Source organism: Salmo salar, chromosome ssa10 (genome assembly GCF_905237065.1).
Source record: "Salmo salar chromosome ssa10, Ssal_v3.1, whole genome shotgun sequence".
NCBI classification, from domain to species: Eukaryota; Metazoa; Chordata; class Actinopteri; order Salmoniformes; family Salmonidae; genus Salmo; species Salmo salar.
Genome location: NC_059451.1, coordinates 73,668,831 through 73,686,335, shown reverse-complemented (window position 1 = coordinate 73,686,335; position 17,505 = coordinate 73,668,831). Strand labels below are relative to the sequence as shown.

Here is a 17,505-nt window from a genome sequence, read left to right as displayed (position 1 = left end):
GGTACAAAAAAAAACGCTCTACGCTCTAACCACTAGGCTTCCTGCCACCCCGATGAAACCAATATGCTACCAGATGTAAATCTCTTGGACTTGCATTGTTTTCTAGTTTGACCAATTTTCCTAAAACAAATATGTACTTCTGATATTCGTAACATTGTTGTTTCAATAATGAGTCAGTCTAGGTAAATCAATTGATCTGATGGCAAAATTGACTAAATACCATTTTTTTTAAAGACGAGATCCACCCAATAGAATGTAACATCATTGTTTGATACAGTCATGTTCAATGACCATGTGAACATTCCAACTTGTCTCAACATTCCTTTATCAGCCTGCAAACATTCTATTGCATAGACTTCCATACAACAAGACATATACAGGTGTGAAAAACATCAAACAGCTACTTTTTTTTGGAGAGGTTATCGTAAACTGAGTGTACAAAAACATTAGGAACACCTTCCTAATATTGAGTTGCACCCTCTTTTGCCCTCAGAACAGCCTCATTTTGTCGGGGCATGGACTCCACAAGGTATCGAAAGCATTCCACAGAGATGCTGGATGTCTGATGAAGACCTATGAGTCAAAACGTTATAATAAAATCACCTGGGAGCATGAGCAGCAGTGTCCACCTATAACTCCAGTACCTGCAAAAAGTACCGGGATGCGTTTATGTTCTTCAGCTTTTGGACCATGTTGACTCCGAAGCTTCCCACAGTTGTGTCAAGTTGGCTGGATGTCCTTTGGGGGGGTAGACCATTCTTGATACACAGGGGAAACGGTTGAGCGTGGAAAAACCCAGCAGCGTTGCAGTTCTTGACACGATCAAACCAGAGCGCCTGGCACGTTCAAAGGCACTTAAATCTTTCGTCTCGCTCATTCACCCTCTGAATGGCGCACATACACAATCCATGTCTCAATTGTCTCAAGGCTTAAAAATCCTTCTTTAACCTGTCTCCTCCCCTTCATCGACACCGATTGAAGTGGATTTAACAAGTGACATCAATAAGGGATCATAGCTTTCACCTGGATTCACTTTCACTTGGTTCAGTCTATGTCATTGAAAGAGCATGTTTTGTACACTCAGTGTATATTTCCACACTATGAGGTTGGAATAATACTGTGATATTGTGAAAATTATGATAATACTCTTTTAGTGTAAGAGCTCTTTGAAAAGACCATCTGAAATTTCTCTTTGCTAAAAAAGCATTTTTTACTATTTTCATTGAAAATAGTCACAGTAAGGTACTTAATTGTTACCCAGAAATTATTTGATATTGAGATAAAAATGGCTGCATTGGACCTTTAAGCAGTTAACATCCCATCATGTTTTGGGTCATGTATAAAAATGCCCAGTTGCCCATTATTTTGTCAACTGTACCATTGTTTAAAGAAGAGATCTCAGTGACTTTCACAGAGGGGTCTCAAAGGAGCATGTGTGTGTGTGTGTGTGTGTGTGTGTGTGTATGTGTGTGTGTGTGTGTGTGTGTGTGTGTGTGTGTGTGTGTGTGTGTGTGTGTCTCAATCACCAGATAGCGGCGTTTTCCACCACCCTCAACAAAACACCAAATTATGGGATTTGAGGTCAAAGAATGTTGTCTACAAGAGTTCCAGACACTTGTAGAATCTATGCCAAGGCGCATTGAAGCTGTTCTGCCGGCTTGTGGTGGCCCAACGCCCTATTAAGATACTTTATGTTGGTGTTTCTTTATTTTGGCCGTTACCTGTAGATGGGTACAGATCCCATACATCCATATACTGTATGTGCATTCAGTAGATGTGTATCTTTATGTTAGGTGTGTGTGTCTTTACAATCTTTGTTTGTACAGTTGTTCTATACATTGTCTAAATTATGAAGTCAATGGTAAAAGCATAGAGAATTATAGAAAATGATTTTAATAGGATCTCTATGGTTAAATGGTCCGACACACGCTCTGAAATCCTTGGTATCCTCCTGTATGTACTTAATCTGTTCTCTGCATGTGTGTATGTATTTATGTGGGGATCGCATAACTTATTAAAGAGCAACTGCCCCTAAAAACTAACTTCTCATTTAGAAAACAGCCTATGTGGCACTGATATGAGTCAGGAACATTGATTCTACAGTCAAAATTGACCAAAAAAGTGTAAATAGGATCATTTGTTTATAACATCAGTCTCGTCCAAAACGGAGTTTTGTGAGACTTGTGGTCGTGACTGCATCACAACGTAAATGAAGGTTGTGTTTGTTTCAATCCTGCCCACATGCCCACAGGTAATCATCAATTTGGAGTGCAGCTGAACGCGACCCAATCGTAAAGCGTGGTAAATCCAGACCCGGAGATAGACTGTCCAAAATCAAACCAATTTTGCCACGGTCGCACACCAGCCGGCTGAACCAAATTGGCTAAATAATTTGGGTAACTCTTCCCACTTGCGAACACACACAAGAGACACACACACATCAAAACACTTCCCAAAACCAACTCAGTCATGGCCGCTAGCATTTCTTAATGAACCAAATCTAAAATGAGGCCAAATCAGGAAGTACAGTTGCCCTTTAATGCCACTGTTTATCTTTGCTTGTTAGCATACATATAAGCACAGGTAACTAGCTACATGTTTCCCCCAACAATTTGGGAGAGTAACAGCTCATGCCTCTCTAGGACCCTCAACCTCTAAATCTTTTGGTTTATTTCAGTCTTCCCTTTACTCTCATTCGTTCCCACTCTCCAGCCACCCATCCCGCTCTCTCTCTTTCTCTCTCTCGCTCTCTACCACACGGCACACCCCTCTTTCTCTTGCTCCTCTCTCACTTCATCTCTGTCTATTTAGGGAGACTGACTCTGGGCAACTGCTATGGACGCTGGAACCATGACTGAGAGGGAGCGATTTGATTTTGGCACAGAGAGATAGCGAGGGTTTCCACTAGATAATACAGCCACAAAGTCAAATGTGCTCTATCGTAAAAAAGGATTGAAAACAAACATTTTCTTTTTGGTCTTCATTTAAGGTTAATGTTAGGCATAAGGTTAGCAGAGTGGTTAAGGTAAGAGTTAAGGTTAGGTTTAAAATCTTATTTTAAGAAGAGAAATTGTAGAAATAGGCGGGGTTTATGGCATTGTGGCTGTGTTAACTAGTGACGACAGAGCCAGAGAGGGAAGGGGGTGGAGTAGTAAAGTTGAGTGGGTAGTGAGACTGCGCTATAAAAGCCAGTGCCGGAGCTGTCTGTGTCAGTAGCACTTGCTGACTGAGGCAGATACAGCGACATAGAGAAACAACAACAACAACAAGAAGGAGGAACAGCACGAGTGGACATATGTAGCAACCTCCCCCTCGCACAGGCTCTGCAGTACTGACAAGGACTCAAAGATTAGAGAATTGGAAAATAGAGGCCGACATCTGATACAGCAGCTCTTTGGTACAGACACAGAGTTTCATTATCCAGGACTTTGGGAGATTTTTGTATGGTTAAGAGAACTTTGCTTCACCGTCTTTCCTGAGAAAGAGCATCTGACAAAAGAGGAGGCACCAAAGAGAGAGGGAGAGAGAGAGAGAGAGGGGGAGACGAAGGAGCAAAACAACTGCTTTTCCCACCTGCTTTCACACCCAGTGTTCTACACATGGCTGCTGTCCGTCAGATGCCCATGGAGACCCAGGGCTTCCACCACATGCTACCTGCCCATCTTCTCTCCTCGACCATGGAGGAGTTCCCCCAGCAGCTCCCCGTCCCCAAGGGGCCCGCCCGTGGCAAGAGCCGCCCCCGCCGGGCCCGCGAGGCCCGCTTCAAGACCCAGCCCGTCACCTTCGCCGAGATCACCGAGGTGGAGGAGGAGGGCGCCTCGCCCCTGGAAGAGGAGAGGGCGCGCCGGTCTTTCCTGCAGTCCCTGGAGAACCTTCGCCGGAGCACGCAGGCGCTCTACTGTCCGACGACTGGTCGACGCACGCCCACGGCCACGCCCACACAGCAAAGCCTGGACTCTAGTGACTCTGACTCTGCCCATTGACGGGCAGGACCTGAGGAGAAGTGGAGAAGTGTACGCACCCTGCCTGGCACTGGCACACGCCCCCTTTCCCTTCCAATTCTGCTTCACACGGGGGCCCAATGAACTCAACTGAACTGGACTGATATCCAAGCTGCTCCTGTGCATAGAGGCCATTCTCCTTGAAAATATATGTTTCCACATACACATATATTAGCATATCAATATATGTGGCTACGGTATGCATTTGACGCATTTTTGTAAAGATCTCTACCCTGTAATATATATCACCGGCTGGTTATATTGCTAACGCCTCTTAGAGAAGCTAAGTGTAGCATATACGCTATGACACAGTGTTGAATACACCACTTCAGAGATATTCTTCTTCAGATATATTCCTTTTCTACTGGCGAGGACTTCAGGACAGCAGGGGCTTTGAACTTGAAATGTGTTAAATGTGGAATGTCTTGGTCCTTTCTTTTATAAAAGGATGGAAACAATGTTGTTTTTCTATGTTGTGCCTGTTTTGTGTTCTGCTTCAAACAGATTCTACAAGTGCAGTCATAATGGAAAGAGACAGCTCATTCAGATTTGACTGACTAAACTCTGTGTATTGAAAGATATTCAATGGTAACTGATTTTAGGAGTTACTTTGCAACGTTTTGGCACCGCTCTTATTTCTATGTTAAGCTCCACAGCTAGCGAATGCCACTCACAAAAAATACCTTTCCAGATGTGAAAGTATTTATTCTCTTATTTTGTTTGTAACATAGCAAATCTACAAACATTATTTTGTCGTTGACTCGTTTGACTCCTAAAGTCACACTTGATTTCTAAGATTAATATCATTTTTTTTACATTGTTTTACATCTATATTTGTTAGTTTGCTTCATATGTAATAAATATTTGCAACGATATCCACCTGTTTTCTCTTTTGCTCACATGCAAACACTTGAAGATACACTGTAGAAGTTAGTTGTTAATTAGTTACATAACATTTTGGTTTGAATGTTAGCTGAATGGTTCATATTATGATATAATAGGAATCAATCTATTACCTCATGAGAGGAGAGAATAGGATATGCATACATTTCTGTCCATTTAGGAGACCCCTTTTGGCTCAGGAACAGCACCAGAATCAAATGTTCTGCATACTGCCTCTTTCAACAAGTGCACAGCTTTTTTTTCACGCAAATGCACATCCTTAAATCACATCTCTCTGCACATATTTCTTCCACGTTCTAAACTCCTCTGGTCTGGTTCATATATAAACACTCAACTGACAAATTTGACCTTCTTCTTCAAGCTCACTAGCTTCATGATGCACTTAAGTCATGTTCAGCTTGCGTCAGCAAGCAAAACCATAACAAAACACTGCTGGAAGGATAGTGTCCACTTGAGTTTTCATGAAACCTTCAGCTGTCCCTTGGAGACCTATTGATGACGGGAGCTACAGGTAGTGCTAGAGTGATAGCAGGATACATAAGTATACCCAGATGAAATAAAAATAAAAACTGAAGATGTTAATATCTTGCAGTTACTGTAGCTGCCTCCTAAACATCAACGGGCAGTACTAGTTACGCAACAAGTGAAAATATAAACCACGAGTAAAGTTCCTGGAGATCATAGCGAACTGATTCCCCCTTCTGTCTGAACTTGGAATATTCCTATTAGCGCAACCTGGTCTCAGGGCCTTTTGTATTATTCTGTAAGTAAATCAAGACACTCCTGTTGGTAGGATATATTGCGTTTCGTATGGTACGTATTAATTTGTGAATGTCCATCACCAATTTAGTATGATATGCTAAGAATTACAATTCATACTATATGTTGCAAATTTGCAAAACGTACAATATGTTACGAATTTGTAAAAACGTGTTATATGTTATGGGCCACTGACCCTTAAAAGTGTCAGGCAAAGGTTTCCCTGTTTTTCCAAACCTTTCTTTATACAACAGCTAAATGCATCACAAAATGATCTGAAGTAATATTTTGGTCAGGGTAGATTTTGTATTCTTGGTATAAGACTAAAAGAGGCATCGCTACCTGTCAGAATGCTCCTCTGGAATGCTTGGAAATTATGCCATTTGAGGGCATTGTGAAAATGCCATAATTTGAAAAGGTTACAATTTATCAGATTTGAATGCACAATTTCACACATCTCTGAGGTCACATGCTCAGTATTGTACTGTTGAGAACACAATCAGAACTCTATTTCACGTTTTACATTTGATCCAGCTATTCCAGTCAGGAAATAATCCAGTGCCGGGATTTCAAAGTAGTTTTAATTTTTCCTTTGTGCTGCAATGTGGCGGTAGGTGGTCAGTCGGATTTATACTGCAGAATGAGAAGGCAAGACACAGTTCTCCTTCTAGCTAACCATAATAAATCACTTGTAATGTCACTACTGTTTACAGTGATCTTTATTTATTGACATCTTAAAGTGGCAAGAGTATTTGTGACTGAGAAAATGCTAGGCTAGCTAAACTACACATGGGCTAGCTAACGTTTGCCAGCTAGCTAACCTTGTGTTCACGGTACATTTGTCAGAAAGGGTCTAGCTAGCCATACATGGTAACATTTGATCAGAAATAGCTGAATTATCTGAGTAGTAAGCCACGTTTTTTGTTAACTAGTTAGCTTTCTGGCGGCAGTTAGATAGTTTACTTTTTGTGAAAAAAACATCGGGCACTAGAATTACTTAAAAAAATATGTATATGTTTACATTATGTATTTGATTGATTCCCCACTGTTTTATGTGAGAAGACAGCCATCCAGACCTTCCTAGGACCATGTAAATGTCATCTATCGAATAAACTTGTATTTGTCTCTGGTGGTCGGCTGCATCATTACATCCATTTATATCACTTCACTGAAACATTAAGTCAAAGGGACAGTCCTTAAAAAAACATTTATCCAGCTTGACTGCTTCAGGGCACAGACATGGCAAAGCAATCTCTGAATTTGTCTCGAGCAGGCGGATCTAAATACATGTCATAGCCCTATGATAAAGATTGCAACCTACACACTTCCTTAAACCTAAAATAAGTAAAGAAGTCAAATTTGTTTTACATCTCAGGCAGACACATTGTATATGCTCAGAACAACAAAATCGAGCCCTTTACATAGCCCTTCTCCCCTATAGGTGGGATGCATGCTGTTTAAATGGCCCAAAGGTTGATTTAGACGTTCACAAATTTAACAGATTTTGACTATCACTAATGTCATGATATGTTTAGTACAGTAATTGAAAAGGTGAAATATTTTAAAACAGATTATAACTATATTTGGACATATTGTAAAATATGAAAAGGCTTATTCATTCACACATTTAAAAAACATAATTATATCGTCATATTTATATATGTATTATTATACTTTTATTGTGAACCAAATCATATGTGTTGAAAAGTGTTTTTTTTCTCAGACAAATAATACATTCCAGGTGAAAGCTAAAGGTCATAGCTTTCTGGGGGTTGGGACACACACACACTAAAACATTAATAAAATATTTCCTTTTGCTAGATTGATGACTAAAACCAGTGCAAAACGCCTGTCAGCTCAACTGGCTAGCAAGCTAAGGTTCATTATACATTTGTTTTGTCATACAACAAGTCTTATCAACTAAAACATTTAGCTAGCTAGTTTAGCTGTTTCAAATCAAATCACATTTTATTGGTCACATACACATATTTAGCATATGTTTAAAAAAAATATATTTAACCTTTATTTAACTTGGCAAGTCAGTTAAGAACAAATTCTTATTTACAATGACAGCCTACACTGGCCAACTGTGCGCTGCCTTATGGGACTCCCAATCACAGCCGGTTGTGATACAGCCTGGCTTCAAACTAGGTGTCTGTAGTGACGCCTCTGGCACTGAGATGCAGTGCCTTAGACCGCTGCGCCACTCGGGAGCCCAATTATCACAAGTGTAGCAAAATGCTTGTGTTCCTAGCTCCAACAGTGCAGTAGTATCTAACAGTTCACAACAATACACACTGATCTAAAAGTAAAAGAATGGAATTAAGAAATATATAAATATTAGATTGAGCAATGTCAGAGTGCCATTGTCAAAAATACAGTAGAGTAGAATACAGCATATATGAGATGAGTAAAGTACATAAATATGAGATGAGATGATGTAAACATCACTTAAACATTATTAAAGTGACTAGTGTTCCATTATTAAAGTGGCAAGTGATTCCAAGTCTATGTATATGGGGCAGCAGTCTCTAAGGTGCAGGGTTATGTAACCGGGTGGAAGCCGGCTAGTGATGGCTATTTAACAGTCTAATGGCCTTGAGATAGAAGCTGTTTTTCAGTCTCTCGGTCCCAGCTTTGATGCACCTGTACTGACCTCGCCTTCTGGATGATAGCGAGGTGAACAGGCTGTGGCTCAGGTGGTTGATGTCCTTGATTATCTTTTTGGCCTTCCTGTGACCGGGTGCTGTAGGTGTCCTGGAGGGCAGGTAGTTAGCGGTGATGCGTTTGGCAGATCGCACCACCCTCTGGAGAGCCCTGCGGTTGCGGGCAGTGCAGTTGCCGACAGGATGCTCTCAATTGTGCATCTGTAAAAGTTTGTGAGGGTTTTAGTGGCCAAGCCAAATTTCTTCAGCCTCCTGAGGTGGAAGAGGTGCTGTTGCGCCTTCTTTACCACACTGTCTGTGTGGGTGGACCATTTCAGATCGTCAGTGATGTGTACGCCGAGGAACTTGAAGCTTTTCACGTTCTCCACTGCCGTCCCGTCGATTTGGACAGGGGCGTTCTCCCTCTGCTGTTTCCTGAAGTCCACGATCAGCTCCTTCGTTTTGTTGATGTTGAGTGAGAGGTTATTTTCCTGGCACCAGGGCTCTCACCTCCTCCCTGTAGGCTGTCTCGTCATTGTTGGTAATCAGGCCTACTACTGTCGTGTCGTCTGCAAACTTGATGATTTAGTTGGAGGCGTGCGTGGCTACGCAGTCATAGGTGAACAGGGAGTACAGGAGGGGGCTGAGCACGCACCCTTGTGGGGCCCCTGTGTCGAGGATCAGCGAAGTGGAGGTGTTGTTTCACCACCTGGTGGCGGCCCGCCAGGAAGTCCAGGACCCAGTTGCACAGGGCGGGGCTCAGACCCAGGGCCACGAGCTTAATGATGAACTTGGAGGGTACTATGGTGTTGAATGCTGAACAATAGTCAATGAACAGCATTCTTAAATAGGTATTCCTCTTGTCCAGATGGGATAGCGTGGTGTGCAGTGCGACGGCGATTGCATCGTCACTGGATCTATTGTGGTGGTAAGCAAATTTAAGTGGGTCTAGGGCATCAGGTAAGGTAGAGGTGTGATCCTTTACTAGCCTCTCAAATAATTTCATGATGACAGAAGTGAGTGCTACACGGCGATAGTCATTTACTTCAATTACCTTTGCTTTCTTGGGTACAGGAACAATTGCGGACATCTTGAAGCAAGTGGGGACACCAGACTGGAATAGCGAGAGATTAAATATGTCAGTAAACACTCCAGCCAGCTGGTCTGCGCATGCTCTGAGGAGGCAGCTAGGGATGACATCTGGGCCGGCAGCCTTGCGAGGGTTAACATGCTTAAATGTCTTACTCATGTCGGCCTCCATAGTCCTTGGTAGTGGGCCACGTTGGTGGTACTGGGTTATCCTCAAAGCAGGTGAAGAATGTGTTTAGCTTGTCCGGATGGAAGACGTCGGTGTCCGCAAAGTGGCTGGTTTTCCCTTTGTTGTCCGTGATTGTCTGTAGACCCTGCCACATATGTCTCGTGTCTGAGCCATTGAATTGCGGCGTCAGGATATGTGGTTCCAGTTTGCATAAAGTCCAGTGTAGTTCTTTGAGGGCTGTCGTGGTATCGGCTTGAGGGGGAATATACACAGCCGTGACTATAACTGAAGTGAATTCTCTTGGGAGGTAATGCGGACAGCATTTGATTGTGAGGTATTTTAGGTTGGGCGAACAAAAGAACTTGAGTTTCTGTATGTTATCACAATCACACCATGAGTAGTTAATCATAAAACATACACCCCACCCCCCTTTCTTCTTCCCGGAGAGTTCTTTATTCCTGTCTGCGCGATGTACTGAGAACCCAGATGGCTGAATGGATGGGGACAGTATATCCCGAGAGAGCCATGTTTCTGTGAAACAGAGTATGTTACAATCCCTGATGTCTCGCTGGAAGAAGATCCTCGCCCTGAGCTCATCTACTTTATTATCCTTAGACTGAACATTAGCGAGTAATATACTCGGAAGCGGTGGATGGTGTGCACGCCTCCTGATTCGGACTAGAAGTCCATTCCAAATACCTCTTCACCGGCAGTGTTTTGGAGCAGCCTCTGGAATAAGTTAAATTGCACTGGGGGGTATGAACAAAGGATCCAATTTGGGAAAGTCGTATTCCTGGTCGTAATGCTGGTGAGTTACCGCTGCTCTGATATCCAAAAGTTATTTCCGACTGTATGTAATAACATCAAAATAATGCTGGGCTAATAATGTAAGAAATAACACACAAAAAAACAAAGTTTCTTAGGAGCTAGAAGCTAGAAACAGCCGTCTTAACAATGGCAGCTTCATCACCTTGATTGGGAATACACTGTCTGGCCATAGCTAACTAGCTAGGTAGATCATATCTCATTATCTGAGTAATCATTATTGACATACACTGTAAATGTTTATTTCCCAGTTATACAAGTGTCTTCTCAAATCATGTCAGTATCATTTGTTTAATTTCTGAACCAGAAAATGACTCATAAAAGTCATGTCTGTGGCTTGTGTTCCTTGTAGTAAGCCGTTGTTCTTTCTTTTTGCCTTCAGCAAAAACCAAAAAAAACTAAAATGTAGTGATAGACAAGAATGTTGTTGAGGCTTATTTAATCAAGCCTAAATGAGCATTATTGTTAAGGGTTATGGTATTTATGGAGACCTTTGCACACCTTTAACTATTCTAGTCATTTGAAGTTTGATGGAGTAACCGTTTCACTCTCCCTCATGTGCACACGTGTGTGCATGTGTGTGTAAGTTTATGGGTGCATGCACATCTATGCTTGGGTGCATGCACATCTATGCTAGTGCACATGCATGCTCTGTTACACTCCACACCAACGCTGTGTGACTTGGTTGTGAGCCTGCTTGGTGACCCTGCTAGTGTAATGTCGTAAACAGACCCAGCACTCCAGACAGCTGGATGCATATAAATAGTCAATGTCCCCACCAGGCCCCCACTCACTCAAAAACCCCAAAACACGCCAGTACTTGTGTTTACCATGACCTTCAATTGGTGTCGTATATCTCATACATGTTTTTCTCATTTTACCAGAAAATGCGAGTCGACAAACCTTTGTTTCACAGATCAGAGGGCAGGACTTGAGGAAGGGAGGGATGGAGGGAGCAGGGAAGAGAAAGAAGGAGAGCGAGAAAGAGATGAATGTTTTTCTCATTGCTCGTGTCGTGGTGACAGATTGGCCACTCTAGTTCATATCTCCTTTCTCGCTCTCCTTCTCCCACAACCTACTTTTTATACTGTTGCCCTGGAGATGGGAGCGAGTGATAAAAATGTGATTTACGAAAAAACAACCCCCACCCTTCGCTTTTGGCAACACCACCCTCCAAGGCTGATACTCAACACCGCTTCATTCCCCCTGATGCTAACTCCCTCTGACATTTTGACCGTGAGGAACCATTCCGGCTCAACAACATGTTCAGTTTCCTTATTGTTAATGATGTTTCACAGTTGGTGATCCTCACTGTGCTGCTGTATTTTGGCCACTTGAATATTGAGATACACTAGTATAACTAATATTTTATCTCACCCTATGTCCCCAAGAACTGTTAAGCCTAATGTTTGTTTGAGGTGTTTGTGTTCCAATTAAATGTTTTTTTGTTCTGGGCAGTATTGTGGAATCATCAGTTGTTCTGTCATTTCTTATGTAACAGTGTTCTGTTACATAAAGATTTCAGTTCCAGATCAGATGGAGTCTCACAGGGAAAGAGAGCGGTGGGGACAAGAGTTGTGCCAATAATGGGAGTAAACAACAAGGCAACATGCATAGAACTCCTGCTTGTGCCGTGCTTATTAATATTTTTGTATTGCTTTGCCTTTTGAGCATCCATGCCTTGTCCAAAGGATAGTCAAGGTGAGTCCCATTGAGATAAGAATCTCGAGGCCTATTTATACCTGCTGACATTTGTCCTTTGACCTGATTGTGCCCACAGCCTGATTGTGCTCACATATTTTAGACAGGTGTAGACGATCAAAAAACACACTGCGAACTGATTATAATCAGATATTTTTGACCACCTCCGGAGGTAGTCAGCGACGCACTATGTATCGATAGCTCACAAGTGTAGATGGTTCTGGACCAGTAAAATCTGGTCACAATGCAGACACTGTGGACAGACGAGACACATTTTAATGCCATGTGTAGACGTAGATCATCTTGATCAAATAGTGATTGGATCATCTTGATCGGATGACGACAACCATATATTAGCACCAGGTATAAACAGGGCTTCTTTTTCAGGGGAGCCCAATATCAGTTCAATCGAGTACAGGCTTAACCGAATGAACAACAAAGACGGATTGCAATATTACATTTTATTAAATAGTTTGGGGAATGGCCTCGTCTTGTCGTGGAATATTGCCTCAAAAATATAACACTCTTACAAGAACTTGTGAATTCAATATAGGCTTTAATACAAAGTAGCAAAGCCGAGCTGGTCCATGTAACGACTGACTCCCCTCAGCACTGGCTTTGCTTTTATACACATACAGCATATGGCTACATCCCATATGTAAATGCAGTTACTCCCCTTAGTCCTTCTGCCACCATTATCTTTTAGTCCGAGTTCTTTGATGGTTTATGCCCCGTAACGCCCATCTCTGCTTCTGGTTAGATTATAATGGTGGCAGGACCCCTTATGTCATACAAAAAATAATACATTTATTGTATACTTATATTTCACCTGTTGGTCATTTTACCACCATCCTCCTTCCTGTGTCCTTCCGACATTAGTATGTCTGACTGTCATAAATGAGCTTATGGCCCTGACTTAATGCATCCATTAGTTGTGTCCAGCTGCCATAAATGTACTTATAGCCTCAGCTAATGTATGTCCAGATGCAATAAATGTACTAATTGCCTCAGCTAATGTATGTCCAGATGCAACCAATGTAACCATTGTTCCTGTGTTTCCTTAACATAGCAGTTGTACCTAGTTACATTACATTAACATAGCAGTTGTACCTAGTTACATTACATTAACATAGCAGTTGCACCTAGCTACATTACATTAACTCCCACAGTCTCTGAGGGGAGATCCTTGGAGCCAGATGATGTAATGGCAGTTTGCTTTATGGCTGGTTGCTCAGGTTGCTGGTATCGAATTCTGGGCAAAAGGAGTTCCAATGACGGGTTATTATAGTTGGTGGTGGTGGGGAGGTAGATGGTTGTCAAAAACTGTTGCTGAAAAACAACAAGTGAGAGAACGAGGGTAAGTTGACATACACTGAGTGTACAAAACATTCAGAACATGACAGAGATTGACCAGGTGAAACCAGTGTAAATCAAATCAAATGTTATTCTTATGGCTTGGGGGTAGAAGCTGATTAGTAGCCTCTTGGACCTAGACTTGGCGCTCCAGCACCGCTTGCCGTGCGGCAGCAGAGAGAACAGTCTATGACTAGGGTGGCTGGAGTCTTTGACAATTTTTAGGGCCTTCCTCTAACACCGCCTGGTATAGAGGTCCTGGATGGCAGGAAGCTTGGCCCCAGTGATGTACTGGGCGTACGCACTACCCTCTGTAGTGCCTTGTGGTCAGAGGCCAAGCAGTTTCCATACCAGGCAGTGATGCAACCAGTCAGGATGCTCTCGATGGTGCAGTTGTAGAACTTTTTGAGGATCTGAGGACCCATGCCAAATCTTTTCAGTCTCCTGAGGAGGAATAGGTTTTGGCATGCCCTCTTCACAACTGTCTTGGTGTGTTTGGACCATGTTAGTTTGTTGGTGATGTGGACTCCAAGGAACTTGAAGCTCTCAACCTGCTCCACTACAGCCCCGTCGATGAGAATGGGGGCGTGCTCGGTCCTCCTTTTCCTGTAGTCAACAATCATCTCCTTTGTCTTGATCACATTGAGGGACAGATTGTTTTCCTGACACCACAAGGCCAGGCCAGCTCCTCCCTATAGGCTGTCTAGTCGTTGTTGGTGATCAGGCCTACCACTGACATTGGCAAACTTAATGATGGCGTTGGAGTCGAGCCTGGCCGTGCAGTCATGAGTGAACAGGGAGTACAGGAGGGGACTGAGCACGAACCCCTGAGGGACCCCTGTGTTGAGGATCAGCATGGTGGATGTGTTGTTACTTACCCTTACCACCTAGGGGCGGCCCGTCAGGAAGTCCAGGATCCAGTTGCAGAGGGAGGTGTTTAGTCCCAGGGTCCTTAGCATATTTATGAGCTTTGATGGCACTATGGTGTTGAACACTGAACCTGTAGTAAATGAATAGCATTCTCACATAGGTGTTCCTTTTGTCCAGGTGGGAAAGGGCAGTGTGGAGTGCAATAGAGATTGCATCATCTGTGGATCTGTTGGGGCGGTATGCAAATTGGAGTGGGTCTAGAGTTTCTGCCATAATGGTGTTGATGTGAGCCATGAATTACATACTCGGACAGGGAGAGGTTGAAAATGTCAATGAAGACACAATGAATACACACAGCGCATGCTCACATTACACGTTCTGGTAATCCGTCTGGCCCTGCAGCCTTGTGAATGTTGACCTGTTTAAAGGTCTAACTCACATCGGCTGTGGAGAGCGTGAAAACACAGTCATCCAGAACAGCTGGTGCTCTCATGCATGTTTCAGTGTTATTTTCCTCGAAGCGAGCATAGAAGTAGTATAGCTCGTCTGGTGGGCTTGTGTCATTGGGCAGCTCTCGGCTGTGCTTCTCTTTGTAGTCTGTAATGTTTTGCAAGCCCTGCCATATCCGACGAGCTTTGGAGCCGGTGTAGTACGATTCGATCTTAGTCCTGTATTGACGCTTTGCCTGTTTGATGGTTCGTCTGAGGGCAGAGCAGGATTTCCTATAAGCTTCCGGGTTAGAGTCCCGCTCCTTGAAAGCGGCAGATCTATCCTTTAGCCCAGTGCGGATGTTGCCTGTAATCCATGGCTTCTGGTCCACTTCAATCAGTGTAGATAAGGGAGAGGAGACAGCTTAAAGAAGTATATTTAAGCCTTGAGACAATTGAGACATGGATTATGTGTGTGTGCCATTCAGAGGGTGAATGGGCAAGACCAAAGGATTTAAGTGCCTTCAATCGGTACGTATATGGTAGTAGGTACCAGGCTGCAATGCTGCTGGGTTTTTCAAGCTCAACAGTTTCCTGTGTGCATCAAGAATGGTCCACCACCAAAAGGACATCCAGCAAACTTGACAGAACTTTGGGTGTCACACCCTGATCTGTTTCACCTGTCTTGTGCTTGTCTCCACCCCACACCAGGTGTCTCCCATTTGTCCCCATTTTCTCCTGTGCATTTAAACCTGCGTTTCTGTTTGTCTGTTGCCAGTTTGTCTTGTCCTGTCAAGTACTACCAGCGTGTTCCTGTGTACTAGTTTTTCTTAGAACTTAGTCCAGTTCTGACCTTTCTGCTTGTCCTGACCCTGATCTTGCCCGCCGTCCTGTACCTGCCTGACTCTGATTTGGATTATCACCCTTTGCCTGCCTCTTGAACTATAATAAACTCTGAGACTTGTACTATCTGGCTCCTGTGTCTGCATCTGGTTCTTAGGCTGAGTCCTGATAGTGGGTAAAATTGGAGTCAACATGGGCCAGCATCCCTGTGGAATGCTTTCGACACCTTGTAGAGTCCATGCCCTGATGAATTGAGGCTGTTCTGAGGGCAAAAGGGGGGATGCAAGCAATTCAATACTATGAATGTGTTCCTAATGTTTGATATGCTCAGTGTACACCATCAGTCACAGGCTTCATTAGGAAATGTGGGCAGAACAACAGATTTTTACCTTGCCAGCTAAGGGATTCGATCAAGCAACTTTTCAGTTACTGGCCCAATGCTCTAACCCCTAGGCTACCTGCCACCCCGATGAAGTTGTACTCACAATAACAATCTGGACATACCCCAACCAAAAACTCTGGATGAATGCAAAAATCCATACAATGCTGAGAGCCTCTACAGCAGCATTCAATGTCAGCAGAAGGAACCCTGATGACTTGGTGGTGCGTGACATGTACAAGGCAGGTACGAGCTCCGCAAATCCATTAGGGACACAAAAAGACAGTACAAACTCAAACTTGCATCGACATTCGACAACTCAGGATTGCGACGCATGTGGCAATGAGTACAGACTATCACAGATATCAAAGACACCCACCGTAGCCTCCCTCCCAGACAAGCTTAATACATACTATGCTCTCTTTGAGGCAGACAATACTGAGCCATCCCGGAAGACTCTCGCTGCTCCGGAAGACCAGGTGCTTTCGCTCTCCGAGGCTGACATGAGGAAAACTCTCAAAAGAGTGAATATTCACCAAGTCGCTATCCCAGATGGCATCCCTGGCCATGTCCTCAGAGTGTGCTGTCCAGCCTGCGGGCGTCTTCTCTGACATCTTCAACCTGTCCCTCTAACAGGCTGCAGTCCCCACTTGCTTCAAGTAGACTATCATCATCCCAGTGCCCAAGAAAAACCAAGGTGACATGCCCAAATCACTATCGCCCCATTGCACTATGGTAGAAAAATTACAAGATTATGTTTCAATACTGTTTATGCATCGAATAAGGTTTCTCAGTACTGGCTCATCTGTGTCTGTGGGACTGAATTGGGCCTCTGGGGCTTGGCGCTAGCAATTGATTTATGATGGCTTGGTGATAGAACCTACAGCCTACAGCCTGCAGTTTAGTGCAGTATCTGTGTGTTTAGGAGTGTGAAACTTGTTTGTCATGAACATTCAGGAGGATATACTTTGTTAGAAAGAGCTGTTCTAATGAACACAATGGGAGACAGAGCTGGTTTCAAGTGCAGGGCGCAGCAGTTGTTTATTGGTAAAGGACCACAGGAGGAGGCAGGTAGCTGGGTCCAGGGGCAGGCAGAAGGTCATACACAGGGGGTCCAAAAGGGCAACAGTACAGGCAGGGAAAAGGCTAGTAACGTCATCCGGGAGATCAGGCAACAGGTTGATAACAGGAGATCCGATAGGCTAAGGTACAGGCAGGGAATAGGAGCCGTTAGTGAGGCAGGCAAAAACTATCATACACAGGAGGATTAAATTACGGGAAACCCAGCGCTCCGACTAGAGGTGTGTAACAAAACAAACAATACCTCACAATGATGGGGTGCAAAGAACTGAACTAAATAGTGTGTGATAATAGTGTGTGATCTTTTGAGCTTCTAGTCATGAAATCTATGCAGCCTACTCACTCACTTTTTATAGCTACTGTTTACAGGCCTCCTGGGCCATATGCAGTGTTCCTCACTGAGTTCCCTGAATTCCTATCGGATCTTGTAGTCATAGCAGATAATATTCAAATTTTTGGT

At 43.5% G+C, this 17,505-nt stretch overlaps 1 protein-coding gene across 1 annotated transcript; it reads left to right on the top strand.

Moving 5' to 3' along the window:
- Nucleotides 1–3,183: 3,183 nt before the first annotated feature.
- On the top strand, nucleotides 3,184–4,876 carry cssa10h11orf96 (chromosome ssa10 C11orf96 homolog). The gene has a single exon (XM_014124716.2). It carries the CDS (start codon nucleotides 3,600–3,602, stop codon nucleotides 3,981–3,983), a length of 384 nt encoding a protein of 127 aa, XP_013980191.1. The 5' UTR covers nucleotides 3,184–3,599; the 3' UTR covers nucleotides 3,984–4,876.
- Nucleotides 4,877–17,505: the final 12,629 nt, after the last annotated feature.

Coding starts and splice junctions, on each gene's coding strand:
- cssa10h11orf96 (XM_014124716.2), top strand. CDS start 3,600: ATGGCTGCTGTCCGTCAGATGCCCATGGAGACCCAGGGCTTCCACCAC.